The 15771-nt window shown below is 25.1% G+C and overlaps 1 protein-coding gene across 2 annotated transcripts; it reads left to right on the plus strand.

Moving 5' to 3' along the window:
* The first annotated feature begins 22 nt into the window (after window positions 1-22).
* On the plus strand, window positions 23-15560 carry LOC112598070 (protein 4.1 homolog). 2 transcript variants are annotated; one of them, XM_025344405.1, is made up of 17 exons: window positions 27-241; window positions 7965-8103; window positions 8185-8332; window positions 8410-8530; window positions 8596-8775; window positions 8838-9176; window positions 9253-9425; window positions 9494-9642; window positions 9784-9882; window positions 11840-11928; window positions 11989-12187; window positions 13136-14194; window positions 14273-14386; window positions 14502-14621; window positions 14909-15025; window positions 15134-15292; window positions 15363-15560. In XM_025344405.1, exons 2-17 carry the CDS (start codon window positions 7975-7977, stop codon window positions 15540-15542), a joined length of 3375 nt encoding a protein of 1124 aa, XP_025200190.1. In that variant the 5' UTR covers window positions 27-241; window positions 7965-7974; the 3' UTR covers window positions 15543-15560. The 2 variants fall into 2 exon arrangements, with proteins under 2 accessions (XP_025200191.1, XP_025200190.1); XM_025344406.1 differs by lacking the exon at window positions 14909-15025 and having other exon boundaries at window positions 23-241.
* Window positions 15561-15771: the final 211 nt, after the last annotated feature.

The raw sequence follows: 15771 nt of genomic DNA on the forward strand, positions 1-15771 counted from the left end.
AGAACTGTTGTGTGTTGTGCTCGAGTTGTTTACGTTTCAGTAGTTGACTAGTTGTACGCTGTTGTGTTCCGTGAGTTGTTTGTACGCTGTCGGTGTCCGCCTTTTTTATTTTTTTTTTTGCCGATCGGTTCGTCAACAACAAACAATAATATTATTGTTATTATTTCGTAACAGATAAATCGCTATTGTACTCGGGCGGGAGTCGCTGTTCATCGTCGCTGAGGATTTTCGCTCAAAACTGGTGAGTACTCAACCGAGAAGCCGGTCGTTTAGCTACCGTGTAAAACGAAAAATAGACATAATGTTAATCGTTGACCGTCGAAACACGATAGTTGTCTCACTCATAGTTGTCGTCCGCCCACACCAATTTGTTTCCCGCGCGCCTAGACCAGCCAACGTGTCGTAAGTAGGCCGTGGGATTTGGCGGGCTCGTGATTTCTCCTCTCGATACTCTTCGCTTTAATACATTGTCGTTAAAGATCTACATAATTGTACACAATAATTATTATTTAGCGTTACAATCTTTGAATTTTTTCTCCCTCTCGTTATCCCAATAACGACTCCCTTGGTAGACGAATATTATACAATAGTGTGTGTTTGAAAATATACTTACCCATAATATTATTTACTCTTTTCATTTACTTGTTTTGTTTTATATTTTAATCTGGGATCGTATTAGGATTTCAGGAAATTTTTGTGGACTATAAAATTTCAACTAACATAATTTAATTGATAAATGTTAAGGTAAAATAAAAAAAATAAAATGAATGAAAACTTTATTTATTTTACCATAAAAGATAATGAAGTAATGAATGTGTGAAAAATTTAAAAGAATACCCAAAATCCTTAAATGAGAAAAATTACAGGTTTTGCTCTTAACTTCCTTTTTGAAATTTGGAGTATGATTATTGATTAGATAGCACATGCTAAAAACATTATCAATTAATTAATGTTAGGTGTATTGTCTACTGTTACCAAATATATTGTTTTCTATTTACATATAAATAAGCACTTTGCTAAAAATTGTTCGATAGTGTACAGTATTTACTACAATTTATATTACTTAATATATTAAATATTAATAAATTATTGTGTGTTTAAAGTTTCCTAATAATTGTTAATGGATAATTAAAGAAATATATGAATATATTTAACATAATGATTATGTTTATAATAAGTTCAACACAATTCTTTTTTCTAAACTGAAATGAATAATGTCTGTTTAATATTATATGATTTGATAAATACATTGCATTGTTATTTTTAATATATGACATGGTGTCATATTTATGGAAACTGCTCCTACCTTGTAATCTGCAAGTAATGACTGTAGACAAATCACTAGAGTAGATAATAGATATCTATTAATGTTATTAAATAAATATAATAGGAATAAACATACTAATTCCATGTTGCCTGAACAATCACTAAATATTTAATGAATTAATAGTGAGCTATTTGTTCCTAAGCATAATCTAGTGAACCACAAATGATCAATCAATTTTTATAAGTTATATTAAACCATTCAATTCATACATTTTTATGCAACCAGGCATAAGTTATGAGATGAATATAATGAATGATATATTTAGTATGTGTGTGAAACAATATTTATCTATTAAAATTCAGTAATCACTATGAAATAGTATGAATATCATATAAAATATTTCTATCAACAAGAAATTGATTTCACTTGAGAATTAACTGTTACAGTATTACTCTAAACAATCTTAACTTTGTAAAACTATTACAGTTAACAGCCATTAAATACCTCATTTTTATATTAGGAAGAATTATCCAAAAAAGTCTTAATCTTACAAGATACATTCTTAAATGTTTCATTACATTTTGTTTTAAATTATTGTAATTTATTTCTGTATAACTACTATTGAAAAAAAAAAAAAATTCTTTAATCAAAGTCTAAACCTAAGTTATTTTCAAAAAATCAATAATTTAATTTCTAGAATGTAAGTTTTTTTTTAAACTTAAGTCTCTTTTTTAATCGAGTCACTTTTAGTTACTTATTTAGAAAATAGGTATTTTATGTCGCTTATTATCCAAATTTGTTTATTTTTTTTTATTTTATTCAATTTGAGAAGTTGGAGTAGAATATTTCTATGAAAATATCAATGTATGATGAATTAGTATAAAAATATTAATTTATTTAAAATTACGTTTAATGTTTAAAATTAAAATTAAAATTTTGAAGCAGCAAGTTAATAGTCTTTGTTGTTTTGTTGAATAACTCTGGCCATTGACTAATTAATGCTTATTTAAGAAATTTAAATTAATTTAGATATTTAATTTTCATTTGATAGCAATTTATTTTTTCAAATATGTATGATATACCCATCAATTGTGTATTAGTATAATATTAATTTATTATTATTTTTACTGATTATTAAGTAAATTAAATATCTATTAAAAGTACAAATTGAAAAATAATAGTTATATACTATTATTCCTTATTTTCTGTTCACAATCAAAAAATTATTGCTTTGTCACAAATTGATTGTCCGAGTATGTTTAAATTCTGTGGGTTCTAGATTGACCTACATTTAGAAACAGTTATAAAGAATTTTCTATAGTTCAGGTTCATTTAAATTTCTTGTTATGGTTATAATTGTAAGTAGGTGTTTCAATAGGTACCCACCATTTATTATTATTACCTATGTCGAGTTCGTGACATTTCATTAAAGGTGATTATTTTATTAATAAATATAGAATATCTTATTAAAACTAGCAAATTTTAAAACTAATCTATTATATAATTGGTATTAACTATTAAGTAACTTAAAAGATAATATCATCTATTATTATGACGAATTTTTAACAAAATAGAATTTAGAAACTTTATTTAGTATTATTTAAATATATCCTTGAAAATTCATCCATTTATAGACGTACATAGTTATAAAAATAAATTATTGTGTGAATTTTAATTAAGTTATAATATAATCAAAACTAACCTTTTATATTATGATTTAACGTTATAAATATCTAATTGTATGATTGTTATTTAACTATAACAATTAAAATGATTTTAAATATATATTATTTTTGGTTTATTACATAGGTGATAGATTAATTTATTTTTAATATTTCTTCTTTAACTAAAAACATAAATATTTAATTTGAAGTTATTAACTAATAATTATCATTATATTTTAATATAGAACACGTTCAGTGTTATTAGTTTTTTAAAAAAGCGTCTTATTTTTTCAAGATAATCAATTTTTTTGATAGTTTTCATAATTTAAACCGGAATTGTCTATATTATTTTATCTGATTGTCCGTTGTACATACATCCCATGTCTTTTACCATCTCACGCAAACCGTATAGTCTGTATAAGAAATATGACATCATGCATTCATGCATCTCAGGAACTGTTGACCTCGTTGATCCTGAACAACATAGACCAGCTATAAATTAGTAGTCCGTTTTAGCACGTGTTAAAACAAGTTTTCAATTTTTTTTTTCCTTCATCTTTTTATATTATAGCTGATTTCATGCTATAAAATGTCTTGACACCTAGATCAGAGATTTCACTTGCCTTTCCATTTAAAATACCCACAGGTCAAATATGCTGGTTTAATATATCTATTGGGTAGGTATCTGCTTAAAACGCCCATTATTTTATGATTTGATTTTTGTCTCATCTGTAAATTTAGCTTATAGCTTATCCGTTTTTGTTAAAATAACAATTTTTTACTATGACGTTGCCCGTTATAAGTGATTATATTAAATTAACTACTTAAAGTAATATCAAACAAATATTAAATTTAATATTTTAACTAATCATATTATGTTTTTTGAAAAAAATTGTGACTATTGAGAAGTATTCTAGTAAACTTCGGTGAAACATAAATTGTTTTTTTTTTCACTTATCATAGATACATTTTTTGATGCGATCATGACATAAAATTTGTCACCAATTTGCCACACCCTTCAGATAATAGCTGCGAATTGTCACGCACTATTTAAAAGAATGAATAATGATGCTGATGAAGTCTTACAGAATCGTCGTCGTCTTTTTAGATGTCTAAAACCACATTTATTAGTGTCATTACTTTTAAAAATAAATCTTTTAGAGCGAAACGGAATGCTTATATTATTTTGAATTATATCTTAATCGACTTCCATTTGTAAAGTAGGTATAATTTATTTTTTTCTATTCCGTTTTAAATTGTTGTAAGGTCGTTTGCGAGTTCATTTTGTATTGTCATATTGAACAAATAAGTACAATTTTAATCATATGTATCTTCTGGCTTCCTTTATTTTTTTTTTTTTGTTTAATGTGTAACTTATATAAATAATTAATTATTTATTACATTAAATTTTGTTGTAAATTCACGTATATATTAGTAATTAATAGCCGTATAACAAATAATAATAACTGCGTAAGTTTAAATAAAATAATACTTTTTTGATCATATAGAATAATATTCAGAGGGTTAAAAGTAACCCTTTAAAAATTATTTAGTTTCGTGTCAACCTAGCAGTGTGCACAAAGAATACATGAAATATTGAAGCGGTTATTGACTTTAAACACGTGCGTGAGAGCCACTCCTTTCCTTTATGATAGTTCTCTTTCATTTGTCCTCTGTGTATATTGAACAAACTATTAGTAAAAGGTAAAAACTGAAAACACAATAGGTAGCGAAATTGTATAAGAATGTAAACACAACTATAAGCATATGTCTAGATTTAGTGCTTATAAAATACGTACATTTTGTAGTATTTATTAGTGATTTATTAATTTTAATAAATATTTCTCAAAAAATGATACAAGGTGTTTAATTAAAAAAATGAAGTATTATTATTTTAAATTCATCTGCAAAATATTTGTATTTTTGATTTTAAATAATTTTACATAATTATTTGATTGTGAAAATAATTTACTCTTTTTTTCTGAGTTTTTTTACAGGTTAAATAATAAATTAATACTAAAATTCGGCTTTAGAATTAAAATGGTTTCAAATTGTATGGTATTTATTCATGACAATACATTCAATTTGATTGTACCTACATCATGCTTATGTGTTATGTACCTATGTATAATAACCCAATGTTTTTTGTATTTGCTTGGGTTTTATTAATATTAAACATCTTCGTATTAAAAATATAAATGTAGCATTTAATTGACTATTCTGTCATTTATTAATAGGTCAACGTTTAATAGTGACAGCTGTTTATTATCATGATTCTTAACCTATATAATAATATAATAAGTTATTTTTTTTAAATTGTGACATTTGTATGTTAACCGTGACTCCAAATGTTATTGGAGGCTTGCACACGTTTTCATTTTCATTTTAAGCTTACGATCTTCAACTCTTTAAGTGTCATACCAAGTCAGTTTTATATTATATATTTTTTGTTGTAGTGAAATGAATTGGTTAATGATAATATATTAATATGGCTTAAAGAATTTAAATATTTAAATATATTGTAAACATTTTATAAGACTGCTAAATATATTAATTCAACACTTGGTAGTCTTATTTATGGAAATTAATACCATAATTTGTGTAATTCATTAGTTTATTAGGGACATGATTTATTGTATTTATAAAATAATTTCATACTACTAGCATATTTATAGACAGGGTAGCGAGGTTCTTAGTAGGCTGCTTTAACGAATATCTTAGGTAAATTTAAATTTAACAATAAAAATATTATTTATGATATTTATACTGGTAGTCAGTCTTAGAGTACTATAGATTACATAATTTCTACATTATTGTATTGTGTATTATAATATTATATCATAAAAACTGTTTCGTGTGAACACTGTGAACCAACTCCACTGAATGAATTATTAAAAATAGAATTGTAAATTGTTTCTATAAATATTAAAAAAATATTCATTTTTTATTTATTTTATGTTTGTTATTTTTTTTTGTAGCTTAATATTTTATTTTTCATTGAATTCAATAATTATTTTTAACTAATTAAACAATTTAACAAAAATTTACAAGTATTAATCATTTATTATTATTATCAAAAAACAAAGTTCTTGTATATCATAATAATTAGTACCATTTTTTATATCCACTTTATTACGTTCATCACGTTCATGTATCTATACTAAGATTTATTGATTCGTGCATTTTAGATTCTTTACCCGCGTACGACGTACTTCAATGTATGTGTTAGCATTGATTCTAAATAATTTATTTATAATTAATGGTATTAGGTTATTATTTTAAAATGTTTATTTATTTAATTGTATTTTTATTCAATTTTTATCAATTAAACAGTTAATGTATTCAGATAATGGTATTATTTAGGATATTTGGATTTTATTTGATAGCATTTGTGTTGTAATTTATACAATACTATGTACCTACTTATAGAAGCAAATATCTAGATTTTAATAAGTTTTTTACTTTTTAGCTTCAATCAATGATTTAATATATATTTATTATATTAATACTTCAGTTATTAACAGTTGATGACATAAGCCATTCTTGAATTTCCCCAGTTTTTATTTTTGGAGTAAAATATTTGTTAAATTACTTTTCATTGTTCTGTATTTCTATATTATGCGTTGAAAAGCGTTATTAAATCTATTGTATTATTATAATAATTATTGTTCTACCTTATTCCTATATTTGATAATCAAATGTATTATTATAAACTCTATTTGTGTGCGTGTATACAAACACTTTATGAATGACTAGTATGTTTTTTTTAGGTTGAATTTTAATACACTTAGTTTATACTATATTTTTATTAATTTCTTTTTTTTTGATCACAAAGAGTGATAGCCTTCGTTTTATGTTAATATTACGTAAAAATATTCAGGTTCATTTTAAAATTAACTGAAATATAACATGCTATGGATCAATTTATGAAATGAGGGTGAAATTGAGTCTTTCGAAGCTTCGTGACTTGTTTGATTACACGACGTACATAATTTAGTGATTTTGTATATATTTATGACTAATGTCTAATACTGAAAATAAAATTAATATCTAATCAATAGGCATATGATTTTCTCTTAAAACATAAAATATGAAATCTGTAAGAATATTTAGTTATTTTTTGAATGTAATTTTTAAATAAATTATTATTAATGCTATTGTATTAATTTTTAATTTATGTTTATATATTGTATATTAATATTTTGTAAATTGAGATTTAAAACATTTAAAAATATATTCAATGATAAAACAATTATTATTATCTAATTAATTGTTAGTTAATATTTTACTAATTATAATACAAATAAAACTATTGATGTTATTTTTAATATATATTTTATTCATGTAAAAAAAAAAGTATAGAAATTTATGGAAAAAAACCTATCAAGTATATGGTTGCTTTGTAAAATTTAAAAGTTCGGGATATTAGATATAGTTTGCTGTTTTTGATTCAACTCAGTAGTAATTCTATTATGTGTTTGAAAGCCAACATAAATTATCGCATCCTGAAAATGACTATGAATAAGGCTTGGTTTACTCTAGTCCTATCGCTAATAAAAATTTTTTTATGGTGCGTTCACAACTACTGCCGTGTCATGCATGTTCAGTACGCGTTTCAATACGCGTATGATAATGTTGGATGTTTGCAACTTATTACCTATTAATTCAAATACCGAACGATACTGACGAGTTGTGAACGCGCCTTGGAGTTTCTTGGTATTTTTAACTATTTTAGACAATATGTGTTTGAAAACAATAAAAATATTTATATGACTAATGTTATAACTTGTAGAATATAGATATTTTAAAATTTTGTTTTAGTAATGATGAAATATATTTATTCAACTTAGATGGTTCATTTTTCAAATTATTTATTTTGTGTTGAGAAAATGTAATATAGGTTAATCAGAAATTCATATTATAGAGCTTAATATGATCCTTGCCATTTTTATAATACCTATTGATTTGTTTACCCTTTAAATTTCTTTAATATTTAAATTATGAGAATATTATTTTTTTAAATTTGTCAATAGATTTAACACAATGACAGCAATGGAGAATGAGTCATCTGATGGCAATGTTTCACCAAAGAAGAAATCAATTCGTAAAGGCAAGACTGCTCTAGCTCGTGTTCTTTTATTAGATGGATCATATCTAGATATTCAAATTGATGTAAGTATCTATATAATTTAAGAATTTAGAATAATATATTTTATGTAATAATAATAATTATTTACTTGAATGATATTGTAGAGAAAAGCTAAAGGTCAGGAGTTATTGGATCAAATATGTGATCGATTAAATTTATTAGAACGTGATTATTTTGGTTTATCTTATGAGGATAGACGTGATCCTCACAATTGGCTAGAAATGGATAAACGCATTGGAAAGTTTTTAAAAAAGTTAGTAAAAATTTTAATTCTATTGAGCTTAAACTTTTATAAAGTCTATTTATAATTATTATTGTTTATTATTTAGGTGAACCATGGTTGTTTAATTTTGAAATGAAGTTTTATCCTCCTGATCCTAATCAACTTCAAGAAGATATCACTCGTTATCAACTATGTTTACAAATTAGAAATGATATTCTCAATGGAAAGTATGTATATTAGTTAAAATTAATATCTAATGCTCTAGATATTTCAAAATTAATTCTTTACCTAGGTTGCCTTGTTCTTTTGTCACCCATGCACTTTTGGGTTCATACTTGGTTCAGTCTGAATTGGGAGATTATGACATTGATGAACACAAAAATAACACAAGCTATTTGAAAGAGTTTAAATTTGCTCCGAATCAATCACAAGAACTCGAAGAAAAAGTTATGGAACTTCATAGAACGCATAAGTAAGATTGATTAATTAATTTTATAACAAACAATTATACTATTATTAAATGTTATGAATTAGAGGTCAAACACCAGCAGAAGCAGAGTTAAATTATTTGAACAATGCTAAAAAATTAGCTATGTATGGCGTAGACTTACACCCAGCTAAAGATTCTGAAGGTGTAGATATAATGTTGGGAGTATGTTCCTCTGGTTTGCTCGTTCATAGAGATCGTTTACGCATTAATCGTTTTGCATGGCCTAAAATATTAAAAATTTCTTACAAGCGAAATCACTTCTACATTAAAATTCGTCCAGGCGAATTTGAACAGCAAGAGGCTACAGTTGGTTTTAAATTGCCCAACCATAGACTTGCTAAAAAATTATGGAAAACTTGTGTTGAACATCATACATTCTTTAGGTTTGTACTTTTATAATTTTAATTTATAATGTACTTAAAAAAAATAATTTGGTTTATATTAAACAATATGTATTAGGTTGATGACCCCTGAACCAACACAAAAACTTGGATTGTTTCCTCGTTTGGGTTCAAGATTCCGTTATTCTGGTCGTACTCATTATGAGTCTAAAAAAACAGCAATTGATAGGCCTGCACCAAAATTCCAAAGGAGCTTAAGTGGAAGAACATTAACTTCTAGAAGCATGGATAGTAAGGAATTTTATTAATGTTGTTGCCTATTTAGTATACTTTAATGAATTAAATATTCTAACTTGAAGCTTTAGGAGGAACCAGACATTTGGGAGAAGATTTTGGAATGGAACCTGAGTCTAAAAGACACACCATGTCTCATCCTCCTGAACGTATTTCTGACGTAGAAAACAGCATTGGAAAAGGTGGAAAGTCTAACAAAATTGACAAACAAAAGGTAATAGTTAATTGTTAATTTTAAAAATCATAAAATTAAGATATTACATAAGTTTCAATAATTAAATACTTTATTTGGAAAATTATAAGTTCTTATCAAATTATATTGTAATTAACTTCTGTTATTGGGTACTAATAATAGTTGAAAGAAAAAGTGAGCATAAGTTCTCATGACAGCTCTATAACAGAGGAAGGCAATTACGACACTGAACGAAGCAGCTCAGACATTCATAAGTCTAAGGTATATAGTTGATGACTTTTCAGAAATATTTGCACTCAAATTATATAATATTTAATGTAAAGTTGACCTTGAGAATATTTATCACACCATGAACCTTTTTAAATCTTGTTGATTTAAATATATTTTATTCTTGTTAGAATTTGATTATTTCAAGGTCAACTTTTAATAATTTCGCACATATTAGAATATTAAATTATTTTAAATTGTATGTTTACAAAAGTGCTTATCATTTTATGGACATGTCATTAAGTTCTATTTTTCTTTTGCATATTATCAAAAATGTACAATGGTTTTTCTTATCTTAAAGTATGCATAAATAAAACAATAAACTAATTTTAGTATTGTTAAATTATTTATTAAAATATTTAATTATTGAATAATAATACATTGTATTTCTATAATTGTTATTAAATATTACTTTTAATTATGGTTTGAGGTTTCTTGCATTTGAATTTTATTTGAGGGGTCATAGATTATTCTATACTTTGTTCACTTTAAAAGTATATTTCTTGGTGTTTGAATTTTGTTGGCGGCAATCTGACTTCAGCCCTTGGTTCTTCCACTGCATTTTTAGAATAAAACCACAGTGCTAGCATAGCATAGGCCAGCACTATTGTACTGGTACTCTACTGCACATTTTATAATAAAACATATTTTTTAAATTATTATTCAACTTCCGACTGTTGTAAAACTGGTAACAATGTACTAGTCGATAGTTTTGAATATTATGCATGTTTGTAGTCCATACTTACCAGCCACCACAAGAGGTACACACAAAGTGAGTAGAGTATAGGCAAGATATAAAATTTGTATTGTGAAAACCTAAATTGAAATTAAACATAGTTTGACGTGGAATATTTTTGCATATTTTGTCGTATTTTAGGAAAAGTGGATATTATTAATTTTGTAAGCATAAATTAGTACATTTTTCAAATTTTATTATTTTTAATAATAAATTTTAATTTTAAAATGTACAAAACTTGCTTCAAATTTAAAATATTAAAATTAATTTATGAGGAGGTGTTCTAAATAATATTCAATAATCAATATGTATAATAGGTTAAAATAATTAGTCAATTCACTCAAATATTGATGATAATAAAATTAAATAGATTTTTCTAAATATAACATTTGCTATGTTATATTTTAATGAGTTAGAAATAACTCACTGGATACAATGTTAAAAAAATATATTTTTATTGGTTAATAACCAATATTGCTATCAAAAATTGTATGATTCGAAATTCAATGATAATTTCTAGATTCTATAGTGTTTGAATAATTATAAATCATTATTTGTGTTTGTATATTGCAATCCTGGGTAACTATAAAGTATTTAATCATTAACCTAAATTAAAATCTTAATTTTATCTGTGTCGTTTTCATTTGTTTTAAAATTCCTAAAATATTAAATGATTATCATTATGATTAATATTCAATTATTTTTGACATTTTAAATTTTTTTGGGGTTTTTTTTCAACTTAAAAATATTTTAGTTGCATATTTTGGGTATTTTTAATGTAAGAAGTCCCAAAACCTACCTATAATATTAAAAAGAATCATTATTGTTGTTTTCAATTTCTTTAATTTTATTTTATACTTTTTACAGATAATAGTTATTGTTTTTGCAACTTATCAATATATTTTAAACAATATATTAAGATCATAAATTATAATAATCATATTTACCTTTTGTTATTAATATAACAACTTAATAAATTAGCTATTGTATTTATAAAAAAATAATATTATTCTACAACATTTAAATTTGATTATAAAAATTATAGATCTTTAAATAATATAATTAAATTTTACTTAATTTTATCTTATTTATCATATTGTTAAATACTAAATAAATATAAAGCAAACACATTTTGAAATTTGCACTTAGTATATATTTGTATATGTTATTATTTTTTAATGTATTTTAAATAATTATATTATTATTAATTTTCAGAAACCAATTGGAGGAATTGCTGTTTTACCAACAGGATCGTTTAATTTTATGAGAAGGAAAAAAGACAAAGATGTGTCTAAAGTTTCCAAGTATGTATGCATATATTTAACTTAGAAATTGACAAATTAAATATAAAACTTTGAATTTAGTGGTATCGGCAATGAAGAAGATGATGAAAAAGAAAATCGTGAAACTTCTCCTTCTATAAAAACAACAAGTTTTATAACCAAAGAACGAGAAGCTTTATCACCAAATAATACAAACACGAGTGCAGATATTTCAGGCATCAATTCATTAGATACTTCAAAAGCAGATTCTACTAAAGATAGCGAAAAGTCTAAATTGAAGGTGAGCATAGAGTTTTATAGAAAGATTTTAATTTTAATTTTGAACTAATATTTTAGCATTAATTATTTGTTATCAAGAAACAGATTTTTATGTAAAAATACTTCTGATTGAATAAGTTATAATAAATTTAATAAGAAATTTATATCATTTAAATCATTCTTCCTATGTGTATTGTTAAATATATTGTATGTATTTTAGTCCAATTGTATACATCAATAAACAATGGCAGTAGAGTAGTATTGTTTACATTGTTTCTTCTGCTGTTGGTTAATCAGGAAAAAAAGATATATAGTTAAATAATTTTTTTTCTTACATTTTGTTTTATACTTTTTTGTGGTTACTCGGACATAGTATAAAGTAAATAAGTTAGAATAAAATTAACAACTGTAAATTTATTTCAAGATATTATAAAAATATTATTTAAGCAATTAAAAAAATTAATAACCATTTTTTAATATTAATCAAAGACTCACTATCAAATATCATTTTTCAGATATAAATTGTACATACTTCATGTATTTGGTTGATCTGTTATTAAAATTTTCTTAAATATAATTATTGGTTAATTATTTTTGAAAATCTTTTCTACTTGCTATTCATCTTTTATATATTATGTTAAGATTTGTATTATATTTTTGATTAATTACATGAGACATTTACATATTTTTATTCTGTTACATAAAAATCTGTTTCTGGTATTTTACTTTTATTATTAATTTTTTGTGTTGGTTTGTGATAGAAATTATTTTATTTTTAATGATTTGGTTTTTAACTATGCATTTTTGTTCTTCGATTTAAAGAAAAATAGCGTATGGTTTAACATGAGTGAATATAGTATTTTATAATTTAGAATTTTGATAATTTTATTTTATAAGTTTTTATTATTTGCAGTATACTTGTGTGTATTTTTTCTTAGTTTCCATGTTGTTTGGTTTGTTTTTATTGTAGAGTCCTGGAGGTATTTTTAGCAGTTTTAGTTTAAAATCTAAAAAATCCAAAGACAAATTGAAAGCTGATAACAGCCTTGATACAAGTGTGGAACCGGAGTCCCCCAAAGGTTTAGACAAATTCAAATTAAAAACAAAAAAAGATCTTAAAAAACCTAAAAAAGAATCAAAAACAAGTCTTAAAACTGTTGACAGTACTACTTCTGATTTATCATCAAATGCTACATTTGCTGATCGTTCAATTGCTGAAACTACAGTGAATGTATCTGCTATTTCCACATCACCTAGTTTTACTAAAACATATAATTATACAGAAGATGAACAGAATGCTACCAAAAAACGTAAGCCAGTCGGTGGATTTACCTATGAAAATAACATGCAAAAGTCAAAAGAAAGTATTTCTGAAATTCCAACATCTCCCAGTAAGAGAGCACAAGGCCTAGCATTTAATTACGCACCTGGAGAGGCAAAGAAGGTTGCAGAGACTGCAGCAGAAAAGAGAAAAACATTTATGGAAAAAGCTGCAGCTGATGGTATTAAAACACCAGGAATTAATTATGTACAATCTGCAGTTCACAAAGAAGAATCTGTTAAAAAAGAACCTAAAACTAATCTTGAGACAAAAGTAGAACCTACTGGTGAAGTTGTGTTTACTAAAACTGTATTAGAAAAAAAAGTAAGTTCAGCCAGTGCTGAAACTACTATTGAGACTGATAAGAAAAAAATTGATTCAAAATCAGGTACTTCGAATAAAAAATCAAAAGAACACGACAGTGGTAAAGGAGTATTAGAAAAAGCTATGGACAAATTGGGTTCTTTTGGTAGAGGATCAAAAGATAAAACTGAGGTAGATATAAAAAAAGAATCATCAGACTTCATTGAAAATGAAAAGAAAAATTATGAAGATGATAAACCACTTGTTAGTACTGCACCATTGATTGTAAAGACTACAACTAAGCAGACAATGATCCAGGATAAGGAGGGCCTGACTCAAAATATTGAGGAAAAAGTTGAAGATTTAACATCTGGTGAAGTCACTGTATCAACACAGCACAATAAGGTAATAATAGTTGAACAAATTTGGCTTATATTTTTTTTTTTACTTTTGCATGGTTTTTTTTGTTTTGCTTATGCTTAGGCTGAAGGTTTGGACACGGCTACTGGTAGGCCTCCATATGTAAAGGCAACAGCAGTAACTACTCGTACAGCAACTACTCATCAAGATTTGGAAAAAAATTCTAAAACCAGTCAGGTATAGTAAAGTAGATTTATTTATTAGCACATTTTTATTTATTATATTAAAAAATTATTTTACTGGAAGTGTCAAATTTTATATTATTAATTAGCTTATATTTCATTGTGTTTAGGTTGAAGAGAAAACTGTAGCACATACAACAACAACTAGTGGTACTCGTCAAGAACAGCGAACTGTTACCCAGGAAGTCATATCCACTTCAACAATTCTTGCTCCAGAATCAAAAATTGAGGTAAAATTTTATCCATTTGGATTTGTAAATATTTGTATTCTATTTTTTATCCTTATGCAACAGTAATTTTGTAATTACATTTTGAATCTAAAGTATTGAATATTGTTTTTATTTTCTTATCAATATTTAATTTTTATATAACAGTCTATGCGAGATATGCATAGCATGGATGGTTCTATTTAATAGATTTAAAAGATAAAACTGTATTAAGTGTATTATTTTTCCTACTAAACTATTTTAGCATGTTTTTAACATTTTATATTTGTTGTATGTTATGGCATGTTTAGTTAAGTAGAGCTTCAAGTAGTTCGAGCCTTAGCTCAAATGATTCAGGCACACCTATTGATGTTGAAGGTCCATTAGATGAATCCAGTGGGCTAGGATATTATAATAGCAATTTTCAGGTATTGAATTGTTCATTTAAAAATATTAAACAAAAATTATAAATAAATGCTGTTATAGTACTTAATAGTAATAATTATTATGTTGATCAATCAATTTTTTTTTTTCAGAATGAGTTCAAGACCGAACATATGACGGCTGGTTCGAACTCTGCTGAAGAGAAACATAATATAAACATAACAGCTAACGACAAATCTTATACACTCACAGGAGAGATTGTCTCAACACAAGCCATTTCTAGCAAAACACGAACTGTTGAAACTGTAACAGTAAGTAACAATTAAATGTACATATTTTGATTAATATATTTTTTAAATTTTTTCTTCTTATTATCTTTAGTATAAAACTGAAAAAGATGGTGTTGTTGAGACAAGAGTTGAACAAAAAATAACCATACAGAGTGATGGTGATCCAATTGATCATGACAAAGCATTGGCTGATGCCATACAAGAAGCTACAGAAATGAATCCAGACATGACTGTAGAAAAAATTGAAATTCAACAACAACAACAAACATGATGAACAAAAAAAAAAAAAGTAATAACAAATTCATCTTTTTTATTATTTTAGTTTTTTTTTTCTAATTTAAATTCCTTCCAAATTAAAAGCTCAAATTTATATTTGTGTATTCCATTGCTACATTTGACATTCCATTTTTTCTTATCTTATCAATTGTTCAATTTAATTTGTTTATTTATTTATTCATTTTTGTTATGGCCTGTCATTGTTTTTTTATATTTTATTCTTT

The sequence above is a fragment of the Melanaphis sacchari genome, unplaced genomic scaffold (assembly GCF_002803265.2).
Source record: "Melanaphis sacchari strain LSU unplaced genomic scaffold, SCAv2.0 Contig44_pilon_pilon, whole genome shotgun sequence".
In the NCBI taxonomy this organism is placed as follows: domain Eukaryota; kingdom Metazoa; phylum Arthropoda; class Insecta; order Hemiptera; family Aphididae; genus Melanaphis; species Melanaphis sacchari.

Excerpts from the sequence above, each read along its gene's own strand:
- LOC112598070 (XM_025344405.1), top strand. The coding sequence starts at position 7,975 with ATGACAGCAATGGAGAATGAGTCATCTGATGGCAATGTTTCACCAAAG. Across the intron at positions 8,104-8,184 it reads ATCTAGATATTCAAATTGAT|AGAAAAGCTAAAGGTCAGGA; the intron begins GTAAGTATCTAT and ends ATGATATTGTAG. Across the intron at positions 9,426-9,493 it reads AACTTCTAGAAGCATGGATA|CTTTAGGAGGAACCAGACAT; the intron begins GTAAGGAATTTT and ends TCTAACTTGAAG.